Source organism: Somniosus microcephalus, chromosome 34 (assembly GCF_052327205.1).
Source record: "Somniosus microcephalus isolate GS21.2 chromosome 34, FLI_Smic_1.0, whole genome shotgun sequence".
Taxonomy (NCBI): Eukaryota; Metazoa; Chordata; class Chondrichthyes; order Squaliformes; family Somniosidae; genus Somniosus; species Somniosus microcephalus.
The window spans coordinates 19355168-19381025 of NC_141020.1; the positions used below are offsets into that span (position 1 = coordinate 19355168).

The 25858-nt window shown below is 44.4% G+C and overlaps 1 protein-coding gene across 11 annotated transcripts in view; it reads right to left on the reverse strand.

The window, feature by feature from the left end:
• LOC147096861 (ryanodine receptor 1-like) overlaps positions 1 to 25858 on the reverse strand; it is a 461451-nt gene that overhangs the window by 189609 nt on the left and 245984 nt on the right. For all 11 annotated transcript variants that reach the window (XM_085973559.1, XM_085973551.1, XM_085973560.1 and 8 more), the window contains 11 exons: positions 25296 to 25386; positions 23332 to 23472; positions 20733 to 20896; positions 18014 to 18092; positions 15186 to 15275; positions 14895 to 15038; positions 13587 to 13664; positions 13282 to 13357; positions 10117 to 10240; positions 4365 to 4480; positions 396 to 463 (listed from right to left, as the gene is read on the reverse strand). In XM_085973559.1, coding sequence (XP_085829685.1) covers positions 396 to 463; positions 4365 to 4480; positions 10117 to 10240; positions 13282 to 13357; positions 13587 to 13664; positions 14895 to 15038; positions 15186 to 15275; positions 18014 to 18092; positions 20733 to 20896; positions 23332 to 23472; positions 25296 to 25386 — 1171 coding nt within the window. The remainder of the gene's footprint in view (positions 1 to 395; positions 464 to 4364; positions 4481 to 10116; positions 10241 to 13281; positions 13358 to 13586; positions 13665 to 14894; positions 15039 to 15185; positions 15276 to 18013; positions 18093 to 20732; positions 20897 to 23331; positions 23473 to 25295; positions 25387 to 25858) is intronic.

Genomic DNA, 25858 nt, shown 5'->3' on the forward strand with positions numbered 1-25858 from the left:
TACTTGTGATTCTGAGTTGGCAATACAAATCCTGTACTGGAAACTGTAACACCTACATAACCAGGTAATTATTTATTGCTACTGATCACATTCTGATAGCAAAACGGGAGATGCCAATAAAATGAGGAGACAAACGGCGTTGTTGTTTTATAATTACTGTAGTGAGAATGCATTCAAATTTTCAAGAGTTCCACATGATCAATAATACCAAACACTGCTTCCAGGAGAGGGCACACTCAACGTTTAAATAAAGCACAGTCCCTAATTTAATTAAACACCCTTTTAATCCATAACACCATTCAGTTTATCACTTTTTACACAAATACAATGTGCTACTGGGCTCATCTCCACTGCTATTGTAAACAGCTCTAGATGAGTCAAACTCTCATATTTACCTTGACAAAGAACTTGATCTCCTGTTCATGAGGGGATTTCTCAACTCTTCCACTGCTTACAACAGCCTCTACATTATTGAAGAAAGAGATAACATTGGAGGGAAGCACTTTGACAATTATCTCTAACAAAAGAATGAATGCAGTGTTCAGATAGCACTTACATTCAACTTATATCAAGCTGTCTGTTGAATATGACGACCTTGTATGTTTTTGTCATTTTTTGAACAGTACCATTCTCCACACAGCACTATGGGGAAAGATTGGATAAGCTGGGGTTGTTTTCTTTGGAGCAGAGGAGGCTGAGGGGAGAACTAATTGAGGTGTATAAAATTATGAGGGGCCTAGATAGAGTGGATAGGAAGGACCTATTTCCCTTAGCAGAAGGATCAATAATCAGGGGGCATTGATTTAAAGTAATTGATAGGAGGTTTAGAGGCGATTTGAGGAGAAATTTCTTCACCCAGAGGGTGGTGGGGGTCTGGAACTCACTGTCTGAAAGGGTGGTAGAGGCAGGAACCCTCATCACATTTAAAAAGTACTTGGATATGCACTTGAAGTGCCGTAACCTACAAGGCTACGCACCAAGAGCTGGAAAGTGGGATTAGGCTGGATGGCTCTTTGTCGGCCGGCATGGACAGGATGGGCCGAGTAGCCTCCTTCTGTGCTGTAAATTTCTATGATTCTATGAAGAGTGAGCCCAAGTCACTGACCAGGCACTGATGTACGGTTACCGTAACACCATCCATACCTCTGCCTTGTCTCTTGTGGAATCTAAAGAAATATACAGAAGTTACAACACGGAAACAGGCCATCCAACCTATGTCAGTGTTTACCCTCCACACAAGCAAATAGTTCTAATCATGTTCACCTACCCTGTTCCCACATTCCTTCATCCATCAATCCACTCTAATTTTTAATGTTGACATACCTGCTGCCTTAACCGATAATCCTGGAAGTGAATTCCACAGCCTCACAACCAATGTTCCCTATAATTTTTTTTGGGTGCGCGGTCCCTTTAACGGGCTGCACGACCCATTCAATTTTTCACGCATGCGCGGTTATTTCAATTGTAAAGCCAGTGAGTGGCTCGTGTGGGACCTCCAGACCACTGCGCGGCCGCACAGCTTAGCAGGACTAACAACAGAAATTGCTGAAAAAACTCAGCAGGTCAGGCAACATCCGTGGAGAGAAATTTGAGTTGACGTTTCGGGTCGAAACCCTTCTTCAAAACTGGAAAGAAAAGAAAATAGATCGAAGGCAGGGCTGCGATCGAACAAAAGAAGTAAAAGAGACAATAAAAGGTATTCGAAGCCAGACGAGATGGTAATAGGCCGGTGGAGACAAAAGGCAGCTGAGATTAGGTGTGAAGTGTACTGGCAGGATAGGAGACAGCTGCCAGGTGGGAGAGAGAAACAAAAGGAAAGGGGGGGTGGGGAAAAGGAAGGCCCAAAACAAAGGGGTGGAAAAAATAATAAGTAAAAAAGTAATAGGGGCCGAGGTTATGATCTGAAATTGTTGAACTCGATATTGAGTCCGGAAGGCTGCAAAGTGCCTAATCGGAAGATGAGGTGCTGTTCCTCGAGTTTACGTTGAGCTTCCATGGAACAATGCAAGAGGCCAAGGACGGTGAGGTCCAAGTGGGAATGGAGCGGTGAATTAAAATGACAGGCGACCGGAAGCTCGGGGTCACCCTTACGGACTGAACGGAGGTGTTCCGCAAAGCGGTCACCCAATCTGCGTTTGGTCTCCCCAATGTAGAGGAGACCGCATCGTGAGCAGCGAATACAGTATACTAGATTACAAGAAGTACAAGTAAATCGCTGTTTCACCTGGAAGGGGTGTTTGGGGCCCTGGACAGTGGGAAGGGGGGGAGGTATAGGAGCAGGACTGTTGCTCACAACTCTCTTTACAAAGAAGTTTCTCCTGCACTCTGTATTAAATCTCCAACATTTTATCTTGTGTCTTGTTCTAGATCCCTATATCCAAATCATTGACTTAGTGAACAGAAGTGGCCCCAGAACGGAACTCTATAGGATTCCACTACCCACTTCCAAGTACTCTGGAAAAACAGCCCTACCAACCGATTTTTAAAATCAATTAGCTATCCTCCCCCAATTCCATTCCCTTACCTTCTCTAGTAATCTCCTGTGTAGTACCTTATCAAAGGCTTTCTAAAGTTCATGTACACTACATCCACTGCATTTCCTCCATTCATCATCTGATACCTCCCCAAAGAATTCCAGGAGATTTATCAAGCACAATTGTCCCTTTTGAAATCAGTGTTGGCTACTTCTATTTTCTCTTTATTTAATATGTGGCAATTGTATCCTTAAAGACTTTGAAATGTCCCCTACTACATATGCTAACTGGCCTGCAAATACCCAGCTTAGCTCCATTTTGCTTTTAAAAAATGGGTACCAGCCAATCTTCAGTCCTCCAGCACACATCCACACTAATAAAGCTCGGAAATATAGGGCCTTGTCAATTTGCTCTCATCTTCATTAGGATTCTACGTGTATTCTATTGTGCTACTAGTATCTTCTTCAGCAAATAGTAATCATTTAATAGCTGAATTATTTTAATTGATCCTCAGTTTCGATCTTGTTTGAATGATTAAGAGATCCCAATTCTCTTTGATAATACTGAGAATTTTCTACTATTGTGTTTAGTTTCTATAGCTACTTTCATTTCTGGTTTCATTTTTGTATCTCTAATGACCTTTCCCCACCAGTTTTAGGTTCCCCTCACTTTTCTCCCTTGAAGCTTTGTAGTTTGTATTGTCTTACTAATTCATTTAGGGTAACACTTCTTTGATTTGCACTTACTAATCCTTGGTATCCTGCATCCTCAATACTATGGGGGAAAAATTCAGTTGTTTGCGCCTCCCGTTAGCGCCTTAAGAGGGCGCTAATTGGGGCGCAAAGCAACTAGCGCCCGGGCGTGGTGATGTTTGCGTCGCTCGCAAAATTAACTAGACATTTTGCGGCGGCGCTAAACACTACCACCACGATCTTCTGCGCCCTGGTAGCACCCCGGACATTGAGTGGCGCCCCCTGCCTTACCGCCTGCCGCTAGCAACGACAGGTTGAGGGGAGCGTTATGCTGTCAGAAAGGGACCAGGGGAGCGCGATTTAAAGGCGACCGCTTCCTGCCTTTTTTTGTCGGTGACATTTTTGCACCACGCATTGAGAGAGAGAGAGAGAGAGAGAGAGAGACTGACTTCTGGAGAGATTCAACGCTGTGTGAAGGAGTTTTGAGTACTGAGCAGCACTTTGCAGGTTCATTTTGATTTGCCCTTCCTTGCTTCGCCAGCGCTCTGAGGTAGCGCCTCGCTCCTCGGCCTTTGCGCCTTGAGAGGTGTGAAGCGCCTGATTTAGCGCTCCAATCACCTCCAGGGGCGATAAAAGCCAAATTTGCTGTCGGAGGCGATAATTAGCACCAGGCGCTAAACTTTGCGCACGGCTGATAATGGCGCCCCAAACAGGGCGATACCGAATTTTTCCCCCTATGTCCTTAACAGTATTCCATTGGCCTTCAACTAAGGTTTGCTTGGAGCAAATCCATAATCAGCCACACACTCTGGTATCCCATTCCAGAGGGTAATGACTCTTTGCAAAATGGAATACTTCCTAATATCTAAAATAACTTTTTAATACACGTTTTACCATTCCTATCTCAAATAACCTATCCACCGGGTCAGACTCCTCAACCGTATATCTTCTATATCAAAAGACTCAACCATATATTCTCTAAGCTTGTATTTCTCCAATGAAAATAGCTTCAATCCTCTAACCCCATCCTGATAACCAAGAGCCTGAACATTTTGGTCACCTCGGTGCCTCTAATCCCCCATGATGTGTGGGATGAAAACCGAACACCATACTTGGAGTGCACATGTACCAAAGCTAATAATTTTATTACACAATATATATAAATATAAAACAAATAAAGTCATTTCACCAGTTATACCTATATGAGCAACAAACTCTTGAGCTACGTCCAGCCACTGCAACAATTTCTTCAGAAAACCATAGGCAAATCTCTTCTCAATTGAGGATGTGTCCAGTTCCATATCCTTCAAACCTCTATAAAAGATTTAAAAAATATTGTTACTTTACATACATTAAAAATATTAACTGTTCATACAATAAAATTGTTTCAAAATCATGTTTGTCTCCAAAATTGAGACCATCAACTGCCTCAACCTCCTGCTCCAACAGGCCTTCCTCTTTTCCAGCTCTTGGATCAGAATACTCTGCAGCTTCTCCCACACTTCCCTCTCCAACTCCACGAGGCCCACTGCCTGCTCCCTTAGCTCGCTCTCCCGAGTGCTCAACTTTCCTTGGCTCAGTATTCATGAATCGATAACTGCTCCCTTTCTTCTGGCACGGTTCCCTCTCTTACTTTCAAAACTGCAGTCAGTACGCCCCCTCGAAAAAAAAACTAAACTTCTCTGTACTCACCAACTGCCACCCATTTCCAACCTTTCCTCTCTCCCTTCTGTCGAACAAATCATCACGATCCAATGTCACAGCCACTTCTCCCATCACTACCTGTTGAAATGCCTCCAGTCTCCCACAGCACTGAAAAAACTCTGGTCAGAGTCACCTAAGATGCCCTCTGCAACTTTAACTATGGCACATTATTCCTCCTTATCCTCCTCAATCTCTCCATAGTCTTTAATACAGTTGATCACTCTGAACCACTCCACTGCCATATAATAGTTGCCTTCCTACCTGTCCTTTCATCTCCTGAGATGACTTCTCCAGCCAATCCCACATGATTATCCCCAGTAGGCCCTATCCTTGGTTCCTCCTTTTTTCTTATTTACCTGTCTCTGGTAATGCTATCCATAAGCATGGGGGTCAGCTTCCATACATATGCTGATGGCAGTCCTCTGCCACCACTTTAGATTAAGAAAATAAAAATGATTTATTCATTCATGGGATGTGGGCATCACTGGCGAGGCCATCGTTTATTGGCTTTCCCTAATTGCCCTCGGGATTGTGGTGGTGAGCCACCTTCTTGAACCACTGCAGTCCATGTGGTGAAGGTACTCCCACAGTGCTGTTAGGTAAGGAGTTCCAGGATTTTGACCCAGTGACGATGAAGGATCGACGATATCTGTCCAAGTCAACTTGGAGGGGAACTTGCAGGTGGTGGTGTTCCCATGTGCCTGCTGCCCTGGTCTTTCTAGGTGGTAGAGGTCGCGGGTTTGGGAGGTGCTGCCGATGAAGCCTTGGTGAGTTGCTGCAGTGCATCTCGTAGATGGTACACACTGCAGCCATGGTACGCCGGTGGTGAATGTTTAAGGTGGTGGTTGGGGTGCCAATCAAGTGGGCTGCTTTGTCCTGGATGGTGTCGAGCTTCTTGCGTGCTGTTGGAGCTGCACTCATCCAGGCAAGTGGAGAGTATTCCATCACACTCCTTACTTGTACCTTGTAGGTGGTGGAAAGGCTTTGAGCAGTCTGGAGGTGAGACACTCGCCGCAGAATACCTAGCCTCTGACCTGCTCTTATTGCCACAGTATTTGTGTGGCTGGTCCAGTTAAGTTTCTGGTCAATGGTGACTCCCCAGGATGTTGACAGTGGGGGATTCGACGATGGCAATGCCGTTGAATGTCAAGGGGCTAGACTCTCTTTTGTTGGAGAGGGTCATTGCCTGGCACTTGTGTGGCGCGAATGTTACTTGCCACTTATCAGCCCAAGCCTGAACGCTGTCCAGGTCTTGCTGCATGCCTGAACTGTTGCTAGACAGTATGACATCAAGTCATGGATAAGCTAGAACTGCCACCAGTTTAACAATGACAGCACAGAAACCATCCTATTTGGTTCTTATCGGAAACTCTACACCTTTGTCTCCAATTCTATCTCCTTCCTTGATGCATGCTCAGGCTGAACAGGACAGTATCCTGTGGACTACTACTGACTTTCACTGGCTCCTCATCACTTAGTGTCATTCAAAATCCTTGCCCTTGCCCCTCCATGGCCTTGCCCCAGTGTCTCAGCAATCTCCTCCAATGCTATGTCCAAGCTCACATCCTCTGCTCCCCTTAATCTGGCCATATATATTTCTCTTCTTTCGCCACTACCACCCTCGGGGTCACATCCTATAGCCATCACATCCTTTTACTTCTGAGCAACTGGCACCTGTGGAAATATAGAAAAAGGGGCAACTATAGATTGTAAGGCTTGCTGGGATATTATATTCGGTCAACTTAGAATTAGAGCTTACTTCAGCAACTAATACCAAACAAGCTGTCAGCAGTTGTAGCCACAATAAGGATGTGATAACCAAAACCAGACACAACAATGAGTAAGGGTCGAGAAAAGGCCAGTCCCTATAAGGAGATGGTAGCTGTTACTAGGCAAAGACGAGTGTTGATTGGATAACACTGTTAAAGTGTTTAATTAGATAAGAATAACATTGCTGAGGAAGCTGTACTATTACAAAACCGCATTAAGAAGGAACCGTTACACGTGATTTCTATGGAACTTGTTCACTTAAGTGTATAAATATGCTGCGATTACTAATGATTTTTGGAGTTGCTAGCCTCGCCCTTGACTAGGCACTCTCCCCTTGTGTGCAAGTAAAATAAACTAACAATCTGACGGTACTGCTTGTGTGTTAGAGTCTTTCTCGGAGTCGAGATTTTGACACACCTTTCAGACCAGCAGCAGAGCAACCATCAGTATCAGCCAGCCAGCTATAGTATGTGATGTTTAAGTTTAGTTATGACCCCATTAATCTTCAGAATTTAATCCTGAATTGGGTGGGAAAAAATATCCTTTAGAGGTTGTTTTAAGCTAATTAGATGCCACTTCTTTGGATTTAGTTGTATGTTCAAAATGGTTGGATGAACCCAGAAAGCTCTGGAAGCAAGGCACGTACATTAAGATTATTTTTAAACAAAAGGTACAGGATAGGTAGAAAAGGGTAGCTTGCTAAAAAAAAAGTAAAATTCAAGTAATAACAAAAGTGGAAGAGACAGGATTAGAAGTAAAAAATTTAAAATGTTTATAATTGTAATTTAAGTATTTGTTTAAGTTGCATAGACTTGATATTAAGGTTATAAAGCGGACATTTGAGCAGCTTTACCACAACAATATTGGTATCTGTTTCAGTGTCACAGTATGTGAACTGAAAACTTCTGAAATAAAATGGCTAGTGTGGTGTATGTGCCTTTAAGAGCCCCAGGTGTGCTGTAATGCCGGTAATTGCCACTCGGGCTATATAAGCCTGTATATTGTGTATATCCGTTAGAACCCCCCCCCCCCAGACTTTGCTTAGTAAATACCTATGAACCAACTCCTGTCTTCAGTGTCTTTATCAACACACAGACACTACAGCTAGCCTAGAAAGTTGGAACTTTGCCTTGATCTGGGGGCAGTGTAAGAGTTAAAGGAGTACTGATGGACAGGGAAATATGATAGCAGATGATTACAAGTTTCTTCACGTGTAGCGTCTCTAATCTCATCAGTTGGATGGATTAATTGGGCTGGATTTTCATTCAGGAGTCGGGTAGGAGGCGGGACTACAACTTCCAGGGTTGTAGTCCCGCCTCCATCGAGTTCTAGCCAACCCACGCGATTTAGACTTGATTGACCTTGTTGAGCCCGCCCAGCGAGCTCAGCAGGCCAATTAGGGGCCACCCGGCAACAGGTGACGTCACAGATTGATATTTCATCTGTCAAGACCTTTTGACAGATGAAATATCAGCGTTTCACAACTCTTTGAAGCTGTCAAACACTGACAATCTGTATTCTAAGTTAATTGCTTCCTCTCAGGATGATTTAAGAGATCTCCCCGGAACAGAAAGTTGAATGCTGCAATTTTTGACAGCTCGTAGTCATTCTGCTTTCTGTGCCGGTGAGATGAGGGACTCCCGAGACCTGAAGGAAGGAAGGCTGTAAAGGTATGTAAAACTTATTTAAACACTTTACACACACCAAACACACTTACCTTTGCACTCACGCACCCATCACTCACCTGAACACAGGACATCTCGACCCCTCCAAGTCCTTCATCCCGACGGCCCGCCTCCTCTAATTTGGCGTGGTTTGGAGCCGTCGGGAATCCCACACTTCAACATTAAAAATAGGGATTAGGCTAAAAACTGCTTGTTAACAGGCAGTTAATTGGCACTAATCCCCTTCCTGCCTCGGGGAGGCGGGTCCCAGTGCGGAGCGGGTACCCGCCTCCTTTGAAACTGGCTTGGAGGCGGGATGGGTTCGTGCCCCCCGATTTCGGGATTTTAACCCCCCCACACGCCTCCAATCCCACCTCCACGGCCCAATGAAAATCCTGCCCATTGGCTTAATTGTGGCCCTGGGAAGAGGTTGCCTGGCTGCCTTCTCAGCCAGGGAATAGTGCGTGTTATGGTGAGGCTGGAAGGAGTCAGAGGTGCGAAAATAAATTAATTAAAAAGAGAGAGACAAAAACATATGGGTGCTATTGATGAAATTCACTTTTAATAAAGATTTGCCATTACCACGAATTATTCAATTTAGGGATCTATAGGAGTTTAAAAAATAATGCGTGATATAATACTAAACAGAAACTGGCTTTGGAAGTTCTGGATTCTAATGTGAGTCATCAATGCAAAATCAGTTTTGCACCTTTGAACTGCTATGTTTTGATGGCTTAAGGATGGATTCATTCGTCACAGATATTGCATTAGTGCTACTTAAAAAAAAAAATACAATGAAGGCATAAATTTAATTTGTATGATGATTTATTTTAAACCATCTCAGTGTTAGTTAATTTATACAATAGGGCAGATTTTGCGGTCGGCAGCATACCTACGGAGTATGGCACCGGTATCCGAATAGAATACGAACTTTCTTGATGGGGACCCTCCTTCGTGAACTTGCTCTCTGACGCTGCGTACTCGAGGGCAGCGCAATGGCCCATGGATGGCAGGGGCGCAGCGCGTGCGGAAGCGTCCCTGGGATCACGCGGGCCTGGTGCTCCAATCAGTACACCGAAGGGAAAGCGTCTATCTCCAATACTGGTAATGTTCTTACTTGCATTTCACCCCAACCTTATATTTTTACTGAATTATCTACAATTGGACGTATTTTCAGAATAATAAGGACGAGGAGAATAAATAGTTTCAAAATGACCCGCTCTCTCGCTCTCTTACACAGATGCAAATTGATATTAGACTTTTTCTTTTCATTAATTAAACTGTATTACAGTAAATTGTACTGTATTTATTCAAAATATCAAATTATATTACTGGTCTAAAATAATTTTTTTTTTGATAAATTAAAAAACATACACTCCTTAAAGCATTTTAGCTATTGCTGGATGCAAACTCTTATTTATTTTCACCATTAACGCGACTTAACCTGCAAAAAAAAACGGAAAGGTGGTTCCTGTCACAGTGAAACAGGCTCCTGCGCCTGCTTTCACTAACCGTAACATTTTTGTGCGTAGTTGGTGGGCAATTAGCCCAACTCTGCGCCAGCAATGAGTATTTCCCCGTCGGTGTGGATCACCTGTCAAGGTGTAACTTGACAGATCACAAGTTTGGGATTTAGCGCATGCGCAAAAATCCTGACCTTGCAGTCAATTTCAAAGGCGGTATACTCTCAGAGTACGCCATCATACTCACTGCAAAATCTGCCCCATTAATATTACCCGATCCTTTATATAGGAATATAGCATACCCAGATAATCAATACATTTTGCTTAATTTGACTGCAGATCAATTTACCTTGTTACAGCATAGCCATGCATCTGCAAGAATCTGAGCAGCTCGTAAGCTTTCTCCCTGTCTCGAGCTTTCTCTTTCGCAGTCAGCGTATCATATGGGACCAAAAGTGGATGGGTTCCACCACCTTATAAAAACAAATGAAGAAAGGTAGAAATGGAAAGTAGACGGAATAGAATGCAAGATGGCAAACTGAACAGAAGGCAAAGATCTGAAAAACGGGTTACAAAAACATTGTAGATCAAATGAATTATAGGAATGGCAAATGGTGGTGCTAAGGAAGTAACATAGGCATGACAACTAGGTACATGCAAGCAAAAGGAGTGGGCAATGCACTTCTAATGATATCTAGCTAGTGTGGGAAACAAACGTCAATTTCTATTATCCACTCGGGCTCAGGGTGTGACCCTCTATCATGGCGGGTAATGAAGGTCTCACAGTATGTAGATCATAGGTACTGGACTATGAAGCTATTTTATCGGAATTGCCCCATCAGGTGGAACAAGATGAGTGAATTGATCAGCTGTTGGGGGTGGGGGTGGGAGAGACAGGGAACCCTCATATATGGCTCTCCTAACATTCATTCTTTTGAAATCTTTTACTGAGTAATTCTGGAGTTAAAAAAATATTTGAAATGAGGTACAATATAAGGAGAATTGTGTGTTAAAGGATCAGAGAACAGTCACAACGGTTGGGTGACAACTGAAGGAAAAGGAAACATGTCAAGATAGCGCGAGAAAAACAAAGTGGAAAGGAGGGATAAATAGAAACTTAGTGCGAATGGAAAGCAGAAAAAAGGACACAGGGGAAGAGTAACAAGACATGGAAAGAGTGAGAGAAAGGGAAGTGAGAAAGGGATATAGTATAGACTCAGAGAAGCTCACAGAGAGGGAAAAGTAATAGACACAGGTAATGAGAGAGAAGGAGGAAGAGTAAAGTGACACGGAGATAGTGAGGAGACAAAAACAATAGGGGAAGAGTAAGAGTGTATGTGAGGGAGAGGAAACAGATACAAAGAGAGACAGTAACAGTGACGCAGCCCGATTCAGTCATATGCAAGTTCAATCAATGAGGTGAGCTGACCAGGTCTGAATATAATTAGGGACCTTGGGCTAGGTTACACTTTCACTCCAGAATGTTGAAATACACAGCTTCTTTTTAAAGAATAAAATTAAGTTTGAATGAGGTTTCTGTTCAGCTTTAATGCATCCAATCAATATGATCAATATTTGGAATGTGTTTCAGGTAGATACTAGAGGAAGGACTACTGAGGAATGAAAATAACGGTAATAAATTAGGTTAGGACTCACTTACAAAGGAATTTACATATACGTTGAATGGTTTCATCATTTAGGCTGTTAAGCTTTTACACTTTTACAAAAAAAACTGTGCATTTGTACTGTATCTCATTTATAATGGGACTCTGGAAAACAGGGTGTTAAGTACTGGCCAGTATACCAATGTTACCCTCCAATCGTCATGAAATATTTACTGTTCAAGAGAATAACTAAACTGAAGTCCTGTTTCACATCTTGAGAAAATAGTGGTAATGGTAAACTGTAAGACAATGTCGCACATAGTAAACAAACAACATTCTGAACATAATTACTTCACAAATAATAATGCAAAAGATATTATTGAAAACTAACCATTTACTACAGTTAAGTGGGCTCAATTGTGATTCTATTACCATTTTTCTGTAATGGCTTAACAGGTATATCAAAATCAGATTCCTTTCTTGTATGTGGAGTATGTTATTTTTTAAGTAAGGACGAGGGACAGAATTATGTCAACTTGGGTGGTTAACATCATCCTCACACTTTTTTCCATAGAATTTTATTTAAAAAGAGCATGCTATAGGGAGAGAGCACGTTCGAAGTAAAGCACTCTCTCAGGAGGGGGAGGGGAGCAGGAGTAAAAGGTGGAGGATGTATCGGAGGGCAATTCACAATGAAGTAGTGCTGATCAGAGGTTATTAGTGCGCGACTGAAGCTTTACATTACTGACTGATCTCTCATCAGTGTGCAGGACCAGGAGAGATACTAAGCCCATGCCACTGGAATGCGAGCGGCACATCAACAGACCCGCCTCTTACATCAGCTGAGAAACTACTGTCCAACAGTTGCAAGAAAGTGGCCCTCAAGCAAGCAGCTTGTGAGGGGAGCAAAGCCCACTTCACAGCAATGTAGTTAAACCCAGCTACCTAGTTATCTCACTGGTTAAACACTGCACTGTATGGTGCAGTACATCGGAGGAATTAGTCAGCTTCTTTGCACCTCCCGGCTGGAGGCTGACTGTCCATCATGTTGTGGAAGATAGTCCATAGCATGATGAAACTGAAGGAAGAAAATCCTTTTAAAAATGAAGGGGGAAATAATTAAATGAAGTTGTGGTGATAGACAATGCATAAAACATATGGGGGAGAAAAATTGGTTGCGCTCCTTTGGGGAGCTAACTTCGCCGGGACACTAAAAGTTAGCGCCCCTGTGCCCGAAATTCACCGGTAGCGCCCCAAGAGGGAGGCGGGACTACTGGAAGCGCTCCCCCTCCCTCCTGGGGCACTGCGAGTGAATATCGCGGCGCTACGTGCCGGAGCGCCATGCTCTGCGGCCCATTGCGCCACGGTACTGCAGGCCTTCCTCCCCTTATTAAAGGGGAGGGGCCTAGCACAGCGCAACCCGGGGCCCAGCTGGGCCACCAGGGATCGGAGTGCCGGCAAAAGAGCCCGGTACTCGAGAGAAGTGCCGGGCTCACGGAGCGCAGCCGGCACTCCGCGGGGGGGGGGGGGGGGGGCGGCCAGCGATAAAAATGGCTGCCCGGCACCTTCCCTTTAATTGGCGCCGCCCCGGCCGCAGGTAGGCCCCCCGATCCTGTCGGACATAGCGTCCGGCGGTAAGTCAGGGGGCGCTACCGAAGATCGTGGTCGGGGCGCTGTGCACGGCGATGATATCATCGTCGGCAGCGCAGGGCCGCTAACGGTTACCACCGTCGCTAACATCCCGCTGAATTTCACGGGAAGCGTTAGCGCCGCCGCGCCCAGGCGCTAGTTGCTTTGCGCCCCGTTAGCGCCCTCAGAGGGTGATAACAGGAGGCGCAAATCAACTGAATTTTTCTTCCTTGGAAAGTTATTTCAATATATCATGGCACGTGATTATCATCTAATCTAACCTTTGGCCTGTAGCTCCAGCTTCTTCTTACGACCCCACGTGTTGTGGTAATTTTCTGCAAGTTGCTCTGCCATTGACTACAAAATACAAGAGCTCGTGTTTAAAATACAGATACACTATAGCATGTTTCAATTTGTCTAATGTTTTAGGCCATTTTGGGTTACAAGTTCCTCTTTGTTTAAAAAAAAACTTGTTTAACTTTTTAAAAAATGGCTATAAGCCACTAAAACGTCAGCTGCAACCAATTTTTAAACAGGCAATTTGGTGCAATTTTTGCTTCAAGTGAAAACAAGCTAGGCTCTGTACCTGCAACTCACGAGACAATGTCATGTTCATCAGCTCAGGGGGCTGCGGACTGTATCCATGACTAGGGTCATAGACAACCTGTAACAGAAATTAATGAGGGATAAAATATACTGTAAAAAAAATTACCGACAGCATTGTGGAACTAAAATCATATGTAAAACTGTAAGATGTCATTAGTGCAATGTAATTGTTTGTCTTCTTGCTTTCAGCACGGGTATGAGAAAGTTCTCAAATTCTTTTCAGCAATTTAAAATTATTTATTGTTCATAATTCTTAAGAAGCAGCCTTGACTAAGCCAGTATTCTTGTAAAAATGGCATTTTCCTTTTTATAACATTTGTTCGTTAAACCTATATAGAACCTCGGTTAGACCACACAGTTCTTCTCGCCATATTACAAAAAGGATATACAGGAAACTTTCTGGTATCCGGCACCGACGGGACCGAGCTGGTGCCGTTAGATCAAAACTGCCGTATAAACCAGCGGCAATGTTAAAACATACAGAGCTTTTCAGCTCCGTGTGAATCAACAAACCCTGTTGCTTAGCAACAGCTTCAAAACAGTCGGCTGCAGCTGCAAGCATCTCTAGCTGAAGCTGTTGCTTAGCTACAGACCTTGCAGAGCCTGACTGGGGGAAAAAAAAAGCAACGAGAAGTAAAAAAAACTTATAGAAAACGGCTCCTGAATTTTGCCGGTAGATAGAGCTTTCCGGACTTTTAACCTCCGGTTAAACGAAAGTTTCCTGTAGAAGCAGTGGAGAGAGTGCAAGAAAGATTTGCAAGGCTGATACCAGAGCTGAGGTGGTACAACTATCAGGAAAGACCGAGCAGACTGGGGCTCTTTTTTTCTAGAAAAGAGAAGACTGAGAGGCGACCTGATAGAGGTCTTTTAAATTATGAAGGGGTTCGATAGGTTAGAAGTAAACAAGGTGTTTCCACTTTTGGGGAGTCCAAAACTAAGGGTCATAAATATAAGACAGTCACTAATAAATCCAATTTTTAGTCAGTGGTTAGAATGTGGAACTCGTTAGCACATGGAGCGGTTGAGGCAAATAGCATAGATGCATTTAAGGGGAAGTTAGGTAAGTACGTGAGGGAGAAATGATTAAAAGGATATATTGATAGGGTGGATGGAATAAGGTGGGAGGAGGCTGGCGTGGAGCATAAACACCGGCACCGATCTGTTGGGCCGAATGGCCTGTTTCTGTGCTGTAAATTCTATGTTGAGTGAACTGTGCTTTCTAATATTGAATTCAGACCATTTTATCTGAATAAAATGTTACTAACGGGTGACTAAACTCTCCACTCACCTGGGCAGATTGTGAAACCCTGCGGGTTTTCTTCTCCCCCTTCTCACTCTTCTCCACTCCTTCACCTGCTTTTTCCACTGTCCATTCCCAGGCAATCATCGCTTTCAGTGACTCCTTGATCGGCCACCTGTAGATTTCTCGGTCCTGCAAACACCCGTGGTCATTGTTAAAAGTTGCAAGCTATGAACTTTAAAAAAAAATTAAATCTAGTGCACGGCAGTAGATATAATCTGTGGTTACGTAGATGAAGAATTTTACACGATTGGGCTCTGAATATAGTAACATTTATACCTTTTCAGAGAATGTTTTGTATGGCCTCAACCATGGGTGAGTCTGGGCCTCTTCATCAATAGTTTCACCATAACTCCAGTTATTTTGTATCTGCAACGAAAAATAGATTGCATTTTATATTGGGTTTAATCCCTCACTGTTGGGTTTAAGATTTATTTATACAGGAACTCAATTTCCTTTGCACTTTTAACTGATGTGCCTGAAAAACACAATTGATTATTACAGCAGTGCTAGTTATCTGCACTTCTGTTTTTGGACAAAATTCCTTTAATTGCCTCCACATAAATCCTTCAATTCCACGCTAAGGCAATAGGGCCGGTTTTAACTCCGGGCACAAAGCCGGGAATCTGCGTCAAGACCTGGCAAATCTGAACTGCTGGGCCTCATTTGAATGTGGCCGATCAGCTGCTCACCTGGTTTGGGTGGCAACTGGCTGGCAACGAAGATCAAGAGAAGGTTGACTGCAGCAAGAAAAGTCACGAGGGGAGGGGTTGTTCCGAGGGTCTTGAAGCTTTGGCGGGGGGGGGGGGCGGGTGGGGCGGAGAGAGAGAGAGAGTCGGAAGAAGTGGAGTCCAAGGCAGCAGAGGCCCATCTTTCATGGTGGGGCCCCAAGAAGTACTCAAGCTCCTCCTGGCCCCACTAAGAAAAGTTTTTCCACTTACCTTCAGTGGCCTTGCTGGCTTTCCAACAGCTTCAATTGAGGGGGCAGCCGCCAGACTCGGGAGCAGATTAAAATGCCATTGGGATCCCGTCTGCACCACGTGACCCCAATAGGCATTTATTAATGAGGCTCCTGCCAAAGTCTGGCTGGGAACCTCGTCTGCCGGCAAACAGCAGCATTAAAATGGGGAATGGGAGCTGTACGGCAGATGAGATGCTCTATTTTAACTGCTCTCCCGCTCCATTGCTGCTGATCATGGAAGAGTTAAAATTCCCCCTAATTATTCCAGCAGTCAAAAAGAATATACGGGAATTAAGAAGTGTTCATATAGGACTGAACTTTCTCTTTACAGAAACTAGTTTGTAAGTGAATATTTACAATGAACTTTTCCAGTCATTTAGCCCAATGGTACCCATTTTAATAAAGGTTGCAGGATGAAGAGAGAGACCAGGTATAACAATCCATCAGATGACCGAAACAGGACAACGACCACCCTGTTATTCCCAATGATACATGATAAGCACACTATTTGACTGCAGTATATGGAAAGCCCGATATTAAAACTGAACTGTACATTCACTCAAACCACAACTGTTTTTCTGACTAACCAATTATAATATTCCATGTGCAATCAGAATTTGATATGACAACCTGTAGTAGCTGACCATTAGAGGATATACCCGAGAGGAAAAAGTTTAATATGTCAAGATTAACACTTGTGATATGAATTTTTATTTGGCATAAAGGCACTGCCATACATATTCCATTTTAGTTAATCTCTAGTTCAAGTTTAGTTTTTTGCTCTGTTTCCGTTTCTACCAATGATACTTGAACTCCTGTGGTGGACAGGAATATCACCTCATCCATTTCCAAACATCATATCAGAAGTGTACAAAAGTCTGTTTCTTCCAAAAATCTTGCTCATGATTAAACTGTAAAACATGTTCTGAAGATATTTTAACCTCTTGTAGACTGATTTTATCTTTACTGAGTATATGCACTGTCAGAAACTTCTTGGCGGGGGGGGGGAGAATTGGGCTGCTTTGCGCCTCCAGTTAGCGCCCCGAGGGGGCGCAAAGCACCTAGCACCCGGGCACGGCGGCGCTAACGCCTCCCGCAAAATTCCGCTGGAGTTTACTGGCGGTGGTAGCCGGTAGCGCCCGTGGCGCTGTACCTCCTGCGATGACGTCACGGCCGTGCGCAGCGCCCCGGCCACAAATTTGGCTCGCACCCCCTGACCTACCGTCGGACGCCGTGTCAGACAGGGTCAGGGTGCCGTGTTTGTGGCCAGGGCGGCGCAAATTAAAGGGCAGGTGCCAGGCCGCCATTTTTTTGGGGCTGCCTGCTAGCACCTGCCCCCCCCCTCGCCTCATACTGCGGGGCGCTGGTCATGATTAGTCATGCCGGCACCCCGCACCCCGGTGGTCCAGCTGCGCTAGGCCCTCTCCTTTAATCAGGGGAGGGAGGCCAGTAGTACCGCGGCGCTACGTGCCAACACGCTGCTGCATGTAGTGCCGCAATATTGAATAGGAGCACCCCAAGAGGGAGGGGACGCGCATCCAGTAGCGCCCCGCCTCCTGCTTTGGGGTTACCATTCAATTTCCAGCGCTGGGGCACTAACTTTTTCAGGGCGCTGACGAAGTTAGTGCCCCAAAGGGGGCGCGAACCAATTTTTCCCCCCTTGTGTTTTACTGCTTCTGTGTAATTATCTTATTTGTAAATAAATCTTTACGGTTTAGCTTGGAAATAATAGTCTGACAATATGGCATTTACTGCCTGTGGTAGACAGGATACCATGGTGGGCATTCTATGAGTTCTTTGATGCGGTATACTGAAAATAAAGCGTAATTGTTAGTCCCTTGGCATGCTTCCCGTATAAGACATGTATAAAGGAGCAAGTTTTAGTTCAAAAGAGTTTTGATCTTAACTGTACTTTTTGCTGTGAACACACTGCAAGATTTGGAAGAAAGCCTGAATCATAACACGAATCATGAAACTGGCAGAAAAATGATGAATATTCTGCAGTGGTTTGATTACAATATTACAAAACAATCCACTTAACATAATGCTCTGTATGGATTAGAGTTTTTACAATACACAAAATTCTATATATAGTAAAAGAAAGTGTACTGAAATTAAGAAATTCAAGGAAGCAGAAATATCGTACCTTCTCAAAAGCCCACTTGTCGTGTGTGTACTCTGCATACTTGTTGATAATGGGGTCCAGTTTTTCAGGAATTATGACGCTGTAAAAATCACCACATATCACCAAACAGTTTGACTCACAAATTAAGTTTTGAAAAATCCATTGGTCCTCTCGCTCCACATAAACTCTCCTATCTATACTGATGGCCAAACCCCGACCTTGCTATCTCACGTGGTTTCTCTACTCCTATGAACGCAATCACAGACAAGGCCATCGCCGACCAGTTCCTTGAATCCCTCACCACCCATATCCCCTGATCTTTTTGCAACCTCACTTCCTCCTACATCCATCCCTGGAAGAAATTGCGCGTTCAAGCTGCCAACTGCCCAGTATTTGGCCTTCTACTCACCATGATACTTCTGCGGCTGTCGATCTATTCAACCACTCTCTCACCTCCATTGATTCTCCAGCAAAACCTTTAGGGAGAAAAATTTGGTTGCTTTGCGCCTCCCGTTAGTGCCCTCTTAGAGCGCTAACATGGTGCAAAGCAACTAGCGCCCAGATGCGGCCAACGCTTCCCGCAAAATTCAGCGGGAGGTTAGCAGTGGCGGTAACTGTTAGCGGCCCGTGGTGCTGCGCCGCCGGCGATGACGTCATCGCCGTGCACAGCGCCCTGCTCGCGATCGGACGCTATGTCCGACGGGGTCGGGGGGGGGGGCGGCCTACCTGCAGCCGGGGCGCTAATTAAAGGCGAGGTGCCGGGGGCGCGACTCAATTTTTCCGCCTTACTCTTTTCCACCCTGATCATTTCCCCTTGATGTGTTCCCATTCTTTGCTCCTTCAAGTCCAAGGGGTGCAAACTTGAGCATGTCTGGCACACAACTGGTTTAGCCTCCAATCTAGCTGGACCGTATCAAATGCCATTGAGCCGCTTCTGCCAAAACGCCCACTTATCCTGGAGCTTCTTAATACCTGGCTAATATTTATCCCTCAACCAACATCACTAAAAACGGTTTATCTGGCCATTATCACATTGCTGTCTGTGGGACCTGGCTGTGGGCAAATTGGCTGCCACATTATCCTACATTACAACAGTGGCTACACTGGCTCCTATGCTAAATGATATAGGGGCAGTAATTCCTCCCCAAACGTGTGAGTACGGAAGGGGTACTCACGCGTCTGGCTGGAGGAAATGCCGGTTTTCAGCATGCACAGCGCATGCGCTGAAAACCGGCATTTCCTCTCCTCTAACCCAAGAGGTGAAGAGGCTAGCGCGTGCGCTGTAGGGGGCAGCGCGTGCGTCTTGGATTTCCTCTGTTTTGGGGGATTTGCGCATGTCTAAAGGCCTCCGGTCTTTACGCTTGTAAAAAGCACACGTAAGTATTTATTTTTACAGGTAAGTGGTGTTTTAGTGCAATTTAGAATTTTTTTCCCCACAGGTTTATTATTTTAAAGAATCTACAATAAGGTAAGTTTAGTTTTAGAGCCTTTTTATTAAAAATTTATTTTTTTCAAAAAAAAAAAAATTGTTTAAATTATTTTTTTAAACTTATTTATACTTAATTTAATGATTGGGATGTTTTTAAAAATGTTATTTAAAGTTTAAGTAGTGTTTTGGGGTGCAGTACTTCTCATGAGTTTGACAGTTCTTACTCTCAAACTTATGAATGAAGTTTCCCCTCCCCCGATTGGCTGAACAGTGCTCACCTGATCCCAGCCGGCACATCGCACTAACTACGCCGCTGGATCAGGTTAGCACAGCGCGCCGACATCAGAACCGGGCCACTGACAGGAAATCCACTGCGGGCCAGGTTTCAGATGTCGGCGCGCCGGGTAAGTGCACATCGGGGGCTTGCACGCGCGGCAAGCCCCCGACACCAAGTTCTGGGCCATAGTCTTCCTCCTTTCAATAACACCATCATCGCACCACCGCCCCCCCCCCTCAAAAAACTCACCTTTGACTCCTGTCCTTGCAACCAGCTAACCCATCTCTAACACCCGTTTCTTCTCCAAAGTCCTTGAACGTGCTTTTGTCTCCTAAAACCATGCACGTCTTTCCCACAACACCGTCCTGCTTACCCATCACTCCAGTCCATGCTGGCCTAAGTTGGCTCCGAGTTCCCCAATGTGTGCAATTTAAAATGATTATCCTAGTGTTTAAATCTCATGGCCTTGCTGCTCCCTGTCTCTGTAACCTCCTCCAGCCCTACAACCCCTATAGAACTCTTCTTTCCTCCAATTCTGGTCTCAAGTGCATCCCCCAACTTTACCCCACCACTGGCGGCTGTGTCTTCAACTGTCTAGATTTCATGCTCTGGAATACCCTTCCTCAGCCCCGTCGTCTCTCCACTTCTCTCTTCTCCTTTAAGGCCCTCCATAAAACCACTTTGACCAAGCTTTTAGTCACCCCTTCCAATATCTCTTTCATGAATCGACATCCATTTTTGTCTGATTTCGCCTCTGAAGCTTATTGTTCAATTTGCGATTCTCTTGTAGATTGATAATTAATATTGAGTGTTATTCAAATACATAAAAAGGTATATTTTCTATCAAGCAACTCCAAAAAAAAGAACAAATGATTCTTTAAACAAGCTACGTTGCTCTTTAATAACTACAGATATCTATTTTTTGTGTGATTCAAAACACAAATCAATTGATACGAATTAGAATTAGTGACCTGTCAGAAGCAGTTCACCAAAGTCTGAAATTGAGCTGAGAAAAAGGTTAAAACAATTCATACTTCATAGTGTCTACAGGTTTAGGGTCAAAGTTGCCTTCTGCATCCACCGAAGCTTTTTTCTCGACCTTGGATGAATAGCTGGCGTCAACATAATCTGGTGGCAGCGCACCAGCGATCGCACACAGGCACTGCATGACTATCTTGAACAAGTCAGAATCATATTTCTGCAAAACACATGTAATCTAATTATATCTACATTTCTCCCCTAAGATTATCAATACAATAAATTCCTCAACTATAAATCACAACGTGTGGAGATGCCGGATCCGGTTGGACTGGGGTGGACAAATGTAAGAAGTCACACAACACCAGGTTATAGTCCAACAGCTTTATTTGAAATCACAAGCTTTCGGAGCACTGCTCCTTCGAAGCAGCAGCGCTCCGAAAGCTTGCGATTTCAAATAAAGCTGTTGGACTATAACCTGGTGTTGTGTGACTTCTTACATAAATCACAACATTCAAGAAAAGCTGTACTGTTAAACAAAAGTTTCCAATACTGTTGAGTCTTAAATAAAGCACTTCTTTAAATTCATTCACGGGATGTGGGCGTCGCTGGCAAGCCCAGCATTTATTGCCCATCCCTAATTGCCCTCGAGAAGGTGGTGGTGAGCCGCCTTCTTGAACCGCTGCAGTCCGTGTGGTGAAGGCGCTCCCACAGTGCTGTTAGGGAGGGAGTTCCAGGATTTTGACCCAGTGACAATGAAGGAACGGCCGATATATTTCCAAGTCAGGATGATGTGTGACTTGGGGGGGAACTTGGAGGTGGTGATGTGCCCGTGCGCTTGCTGCCCTTGTCCTTCGAGGTGGAAGAGGTCGCGGGTTTGGGAGGTGCTGCCAAAGAAGCCTTGGCGAGTTGCTGCAGTGCATCTTGTAGATGGTACACACTGCAGCCACGGTACGCCGGTGGTGGAGGTGGATGGGGTTCCAATTTAATGATAGCTGGGCTTAAGTAGATTAAGTTTTACAATAAAAATAGCTCTAAAGGATAGATTTTCCAAGTCCTTGATTGCCTTGCATACATAATATGTGGAAGAGATTGATTGAGGTTTCCCTATTGGCTCAGAAAGTTTATTGTGGTGAGTAGCTGGGCCATTTGGCTTGAAGTCCGATCCATAGTCTACCGAATGAGCTGAGCCCAGCTGGGACAGTGGTAGAGATGCTACATAACAACAGAAAATGCTGGAAAAACTCAGCAGGCCAGGCAACATTCGTGGTCTAGACCCGAAACGTCGACTCTAATTTCTCTCCACGGATGTTGCCTGGCCTGCTGAGTTTTTCCAGCATTTTCTGTTGTTATTTCGGATTTCCAGCATCTGCGGTATTTTGCTATCGTAGAGATGCTACAGTTGGCTTTAGCACTCAAGTTAGGGAGAGCAAAATAATGAATGATCCTTGCTCCTGATCAGTTTTCCTGTAACCCTGTTGAAAGTATGGCCACTTGGGTGAGGTGCTAAAGGGCTAGCATTGCAAGAGGAAAGGATGAGCGAAAGTGACCTTGGGGGAGGGTGGTGGTAAAGTTAATTAAAAAGCTGATGGCAATATGATTCTCACAAGGGAGAGTAGATTCAGCCTGGGATTATTCCCGAGTGCCTCGAACTAAATTAGGTAACTGTACCCTGAGTGATAGCAACTAGTTGGAGAACGTGCTTCATCACCTGAATGCCACAGATTTTATTCCAATGCTGCCAGACATAACTGCCAGTTTTTAGCTGATCTGGGATGTGAAGTTACCGTTGTGACAGCAGGTCCCTTTAGTTACTGCAAAAAATGACTTTCTCCACATGAAGTGCTCGTCCAGGTCTGATCATGAACTGAGATCAGTGATTATAGAAAACTCAACCAGGGAGTCTGTGGCAAACAATCACGAGGACATTAATCTTAAATCTCTTGGTTAGTGTGCATAACACTCACTATTTCGGTTCACATATAAAGTACGGCCACAACAGACAACTGAATTAATAACCTGTAGCTCACGATCGTAAACTCCCAACCAAGGGCTATAGTCTTTCTGGGGTGAAGAGCTCCTATTTTCTGCCATATTGGAATATGCATGTCTTTTTAAATGATCACAAAGATCTACCAATGGCTGAGTGAGCAAGGAGCTGCCAAGTGCTGCCTAGATCAGAAAATCTCAGGTTTGACTCTTGGTTGTGTTAAGTTAGTTGGTCTCAGGTGAGGGAGTTGTTGTGGGACTATTATGGGCCTCAGCAACCCTGTGCTAGGGAGGGAAAATGTCATCCAGCGTCCACGCTGTTGATCACTATTCAGTCAGTCACCCTTACGAGAAAATGCACAATGCATACCTGTGCTATCCTCTGCTGTTGAACTGCCTGTTGACTGTCACTGATGCAGTAGGCTACTACTCTGATGTTGGAGTTGAGACACATTGTTGGAGCAGAGAGTGAGATTTACTCTGCACCTGAACTGTGAATACTCAATGCTGACACAGCATGACAAAATTGAGAAGAGGGTCTCATTCCCCAGCACAAACTTGCTTCATTTTGACAGGTACAAATATTTCCACCCTACCCTCCAAAAAATATAGCTTGACATAACGATGATTTATATTAGCTATACATAACTGCCCCTCTCAGCATACCTTGTGTGCCACTGACTCAAAGATTCCCCAGAAGAGTTTACGAGTCAGATGGAGTTCTTCCTCAGAGGTTACGCCATAATTCGCCCATCCAGATGGGAGGCAGTAGTACTTCCAACATCTGTCATAGTGATTGGTTAACAACTAGAGTGGGAGAAACAGAAGACAGACATTTAGCCATTACTTGGAAATAGGAACTAGACATGTCATTACTTACAGGCAATGGTGAAAACATATGCAAAGAAATCATTTTTCCACAGTTATGAGGTCCCGATGTTAAAGTAAGACGACAAAGCCGCTTCAAATGATTTTTCCATTGTGGATCAGAAGATTAATTAAAATGCACGGTTTTCCTTGAAGTTAATAACACTTCATAAGTACATAAGAATTAGGAGCAGAAGTCGGCCATTCGGCCCCTCAAGCCTCCGCTGCCATTCAATAAGATCATGGCTGATCTTCTACCTCAACTTCACCTTCCCACACTATCCCCATATCCCTTAGTAGCCAAAAATCTATCGATCTCTGTCTGGAATATACTCAACGACTGATCCTCCACAGCCCTCTGGGGTAGAGAATTCCAAAGATTCACCACCCTCTGAGTGAAGAAATTTCTCCTCATCTCAGTCCTAAATGGCCAACCTCTTACTCCGAGTCTGTGACCAATGTTCCCTCTTATTTTTTTTGTGTGCACGGTCCTTTTAACTGGCTACGTGGCCATTCAAATTTTCTCGCATACATGGTTTCTTCCATATAAAAGTCGGTGAGCGGCCTGCGCAACTTAGCAGGAACGTTGACTGTGACCCCTGGTTCTAGACTCCCCAGCCAGGGGAAACATCCTCCCTGCATCTACCCTGTCAAGCCCTGTAAGAATTTTGTATGTTTCAATGAGATCACCTCTCATTCTTCTAAACTCGAGAGAATATAGGCTTAGTCTACTCAATCTCTCCTCATAGGACAATCCCCCCATCCCAGGAACCAGTCTGGTGAACCTTTGTTGCACTCCCTCTATGGCAAGTATATCCTTCCTTAGGTAAGGAGACCAAAACTGTACACAATACTCCAGGTGTGGTCTCACCAGGGCCCTATATAATTGCAGTAAGACTTCTTCACTCTTATACTCCAAATCCTTTTGTAATAAAGGCTAACATACCATTTGTTTCCTAATTGCTTGCTGTACCTGCATGTTAACTTTCAGTGATTAGTGTACAAGGACACCCAGGTCCCTCTGAACACCAACATTTCCCAATCTCTCACCATTTAAAAAATACTCTGCTTTTCTATTTTTCCTACCAAAGTGGATAACTTCACATTTCTCCGCATTATATTCCATTTGCCATGTTCTTGCCCACTCACTTAGCCTGTCTATATCCCCTTGCAGCCTCTTTGCATCCTCCTCACAACTTACATTCCCACCCAGCTTTGTATCGTCAGCATTCTAGTTCTGCAGCTTTTCTGCAGTTTCATGGTATTTTGAGGGGGCGTTCAAGCAGTTATACAACACGCATGGAGAGATTTCCATGGAAGTGATAACATTACACCTACGCAGCAAAGAAAGATTTGAAGCACTAAACAAGCCTGCTTTCATGTAACAGGTAATTAATTCGCTGTCTTTGTGCGCCCAGGCAAGGAGCCTTGTTTAATGATTTTAATGGTTGGTAAGTCATGCACATTAATGCCTGAAATTCCGCCGGGTGCTCCTTGCAGATGAGGCTCCCTGCCGGGAGCGCAAAGTCATAAAATTATCTCTGTAGTCTCAGCACCTGCTGCAAAATCTGAATTTCCCCAAAAAAGAGAAATCTTTACAAAGGGAATTTTTAAGATTGATCAACATTACATAATCAAGCTATCCATTTTCAGTCAACAAATTTTTAGACGACGTTTTAACGACTAGATCCTCAATTTGCCACCATAGCATCCCCACGAGCATATTTAATAAAAACAGAGGAAGTATACAAGATGAAACTAACCTTCAGTGGCATCTTGGCATATTCATTTAATATTGGCACATCAAACACCAGGCGACGCAGTAAGTGTTGCAGCATTGATGGACGGAGGAAGCTATAACAGCAGGAGAAAACTGTCAGTCTTAACCGGATGAATATTTGTATAATAAATAGATTAGAACAGTCAAACACCTGGATAATTGTGTTGTGCGAGCTGCTAGAATTTAAGAAGTCCCCCATACATCAGTTAAGCACACAACTGAGTTGAACCCCCAATTCGCCGGCAAGTGTTGATTCTGACGGGGAGATATTCACTGGCGCCACTGGGCGGAAGCACAGCGGTAGTGGGATCCAAGATGGCAGGGAAGAAAGTGCTCTTCCGTTCCCGCTCCCAATCCGGCCGATGCCACCTTTGGAAAGGCCTACCAATGGGCGGTCTGAGCACCCGCTTGAATCAGCCAGGAGTTCCATTTACTATACAAATTGGGGTCCCAGGATGTACATAGGACCCCGACTGTCATTTTGGACACAAATGGGTGGAATGTACGGTGTGCACACTGTGCCCGGTTTCATCTGCGGTCCTGCCA